Source organism: Morone saxatilis, unplaced genomic scaffold (assembly GCF_004916995.1).
Source record: "Morone saxatilis isolate NCDOM2014 unplaced genomic scaffold, NCSU_SB_2.0 Contig15, whole genome shotgun sequence".
Taxonomy (NCBI): Eukaryota; Metazoa; Chordata; class Actinopteri; family Moronidae; genus Morone; species Morone saxatilis.
Genome location: NW_023339707.1, coordinates 26429648 through 26433546, shown reverse-complemented (window position 1 = coordinate 26433546; position 3899 = coordinate 26429648). Strand labels below are relative to the sequence as shown.

General features: G+C 39.9%; 1 protein-coding gene across 1 annotated transcript in view; it reads left to right on the top strand.

Moving 5' to 3' along the window:
* The window catches only part of LOC118324643 (PDZ domain-containing protein 4-like), a 36274-nt gene that overhangs the window by 13239 nt on the left and 19136 nt on the right, over positions 1-3899 (top strand). Inside the window, exons 2-3 of the mRNA XM_035657067.1 lie at positions 313-366; positions 3443-3545. Coding sequence (XP_035512960.1) covers positions 313-366; positions 3443-3545 — 157 coding nt within the window. The remainder of the gene's footprint in view (positions 1-312; positions 367-3442; positions 3546-3899) is intronic.

Here is a 3899-nt window from a genome sequence, read left to right as displayed (position 1 = left end):
AACTCTGTATATGGGTCGCCAGCTCTACCGACTGAGCTAACCGGCCACCCTGGCACTGCACCTTCATACATGTGTCTACTTGTTACGTTTAAGCAAAACGTGACACTGACACTGTATGGAGTACGGTGTGGTGACATTGGCAATATGAATATAATAACAATCCAAACAAATACATAAAGATGTGTAGTTCTTAATGTTGGTGTCTCTGTGTTCTTGTGTCGTCTCTCCTTGACTTCGTTCTCTTCTCGACTGTCTCGCTCTCCTCCCAACTTCAGTAACACCATCTATCTCTGTCTCCCTCTCTCTCGTTAGCAAAAAGGCTGGAGTAACTCCCTGCGGCCGATGGACAGACATGGAAACGCGAAGGTAGGACACACTTGGATGTTGCCATCCATCAGTTTTCAATGATCCTCCTCCACGACTTCTCCTCCTCCTTACCGACTCTCCTGTCCTCCATCCCTCCTATCAGTCATCTTTAATAAGGTTCCACTCCCATAAAGCTGATGATAGATAGAGAATATTTCCTCTCAGACTGTCATCTGTATGGCTTTTAATCACTGATTTATCTGACGAGGGTCTGATAAGTGTGCATTGTCTTGGCACTTTATCATACATTCACATCTACATGTAAAGCTTTATTTGGTTGCTTCATGCTGTTGGTAGTTTCCTCTTTATATCACAACCCATACCACTCTCAGTGTGCTGCTTCTGGAAAGACTGCTGTTCATTCAGTCTTTGATGAGCATACAGATGAATAAAAATAAGTACTCCAGGAACTCTTGTCTATGTTGGCTTAAAAGCAATTCACAACAGAAACTGTAAAACTATATTCATTTCACTCCAGTTAATGTGTTGGGTATTTTAATCCAGTGGTTCCCAAATGATGTCCAGACCATAAAAAAAACCATACACAGTTATTGCAATATACAACTATACGACATGTTTAAAAGAACTGTTTATCTACTGTATCAGTACTTTGTACACACCCTCCCACACCCAGATTTCCAGATTATCGTATTCAGCAGCTTCCCAGAAACAAAACTGTGTGTAAGAACCGCCAAGCATTTCAGAACCGAGCTCATTATTGACTGCTAATTCATTACCTTGAACTAGAGAGACCACAGACTCTCTGAATTATGCAGATCCTTGATTCATTATTAGTCAGCCTTTGACCTTGAATGTTTTTTTTTCTGATTTACCTCCAGTTTTTTTAATCATTTTCCTCAGGTGTTTGATTTCTGAACTCTGTCTTGAATTATTAATCATCAGATGCATTATTCCTTATGGTTTCAGTATTCATCTGTCATTGTTCATTTGGCTAACATTTTGCTAACAAACCGTTGGGGTCGTGGTCATTTTGGTGCCGTGCAATGTCATCTTTAAGGTCTGTAAATGTTAAAATATAAAAATATAATAATAATATAAAAAGATTTGCTGTTGATAGAATAAATTCGGATGTTTCCTTAAGTACTGCAATTAGGGGAAGAAATTCACGTGTACGCAAGAAATAGATGAATCGGATGCACAGATTTCCAAGAAATTAACTGAACACATTTGCGCTCCCCACATAATGCACACTTTTCATGACCGTTTCTCTAGCGCCACCTGCAGGTCATGGGATCAACTTTATCTCATATTCACTTGTACTCAAATAAAACTTAGTCTAATGAGCAGACTGCCCATGACCTTTTATTTTGCTCTTCTGCATGTCTTTTATTATTTATATATATCTACTGCTGCTTTGGGTTTGTTTATCGTAGGGACGCCTAAAGGTTGCAGTGGGATTTTTTTTGTACTACTTAGTAATGATGATGATAATTATTATTATTATCATCCCCTTACAATAACCTTTTGCATTGTTTTGCAATATCTTTGCATCCCACTTGATGTTTACAGAGAGATATACAGTATACAACTATTAGCTGTGACCATCGTGTGTATGGGATATGGTTATTGTTAGGGCTACGGCTGTAGCTGTGGCTATTCTTTACAGCTTGTGGAGTATTAACAGGAGCATAGAGAGCAAGTTAAAAAAGCCAAAAAGCAAAAGCCATCAAATATGGCAGGTGTGTATGTGCAGAGTTTGACACTAGAAGGACGTTTTCACATTGATCTGCTGAAAGTGGAAAGTTTCTCTGAGCTCATTAAAAATCTGATTTTAAGGGGCGGGGCCTACGAGCATGATTTGTAACATCACAAATAGTATGGAGGTCAGTCCTGGTAGAGTATGCAACTTATACAGTGTGATCCACCAGTTCACTGAAGGAGGAGACATTTTGTGTCCAGCAGGAAAAACAGACATTATCTCAGGATATTTTTCTAATAGATACCCATACTCATAAATAATGTACACCAAGCACATGGTGACAGTGACAAAGAAGAATTTCCTTTTAGGAGGCAGAAACAGCTCTAGGTGGGTGGCCATCTGCCTCGACTTGTTGGGGTTATCTGGAGATATCAATCAACAATTCAACAAATGATTGTTCCAAGAGGACGGTTTGTGTATATGTTTTATTATTTGTTTGTCTGGGGGAGATCTTTAAGTATTTTAAAACCAGCATTGTTTACATCCATGTTTACAAGCCTACATTATTCTTCTTCCCTACCTTTGCTGGCACACAGCAGTATATCTTTGCGTGTATACACAGACAGTGACCATTGGTGAGAGTGTGTATCGGTCTAGATAAACAGAGGACCTGCTTGTAGAAAAACAGCTCCATAGTGCGACTAGAGGTCAAAAACTCCACTGTGAACCTTTAAAGACTGAGTCACAGCCACAGTAATCAACAACAACAACAGCCAGAGTCACAATGACAGGGGCAGTAAGAACAAAATATGTGGCAATAACAGCCACTTTATTTCAAAGGAATCTGACTGAATCTGAATAACTGTATACGGAAAATAGTGAATTTTCTTGCTGATGGACTTGTTAGTTGTATTCATATGGAGGTCAATATTGAGAGTGTGAACCTATTGGGACATCACCCGTTGGTTTGTGGAGTACTGTTTTGAAGCCTCAAGTTTGGCATCATGGCCGTCGCCATGTTGATTTTTTGCAGCCAGCAGCAGTACTGGACAGACTCATGACGTAGAGGTAGCCCTGCCCTAAAGCATACCCTGCTTTATCATCTATTTTACTCTAAATGGGACCACCATTTACTAAATAAACATCATGCCGTATGGAAGAAGACTTAAAACTACAAATTGAGACCATAAACTCATCAGGAAACTGTTTACTGAGCTCATAAATCAAGTAAGAAATTGGGTGATTTCGCCATATGATTCAGTTCTAACAGACTACTTTTTTTGCAGCCCATGGAGCTTCCCCCTGCTGGCCATTAGAAAGAATGCAGCTTTAAGATTTCTGCGTTGGTCTTAATTTCACAGACCTGGAAGCTCTGTCCACAAATTACTCAATCTGTTACGCTCATCCCCTGTTCAGGTCAGAGGACGGAGGCCCTCTCAGCTACCGCTAGACAGACCACAAAATTCCCAGGAGTCTTTGCACCAACCTGGGTCGGTCCGCAAAAGTCACAGGAGGAAAGGTAAACAAAGTCCCACTATTCAACATCAGACACATGCATGAGCACATATTTTATCCTTCAATCAGTGCTTTTATCTGCTTTCATTTTACACAGGTAGTACATCTTTCTTTTCTTCTGTCTTTGAAGCTTTGAGCTGCTGTCAGACGGGAATCTCCCTTTTCCATCTCATCTTTTAACATAATCTCACTTCATTAATTCCAACACAAACCTCACTTTATCCTCTTTTCTGTCATTCCCACGTTCTTGCCTCATTACATCTCATCTACTATTTTCATCTGATTTCTCTTCGTCCCATCTAGTTCCAGATGACGTTTCGCTCTCTTCTTTGTCACACTCTCTCCTCTTTCATCTTTT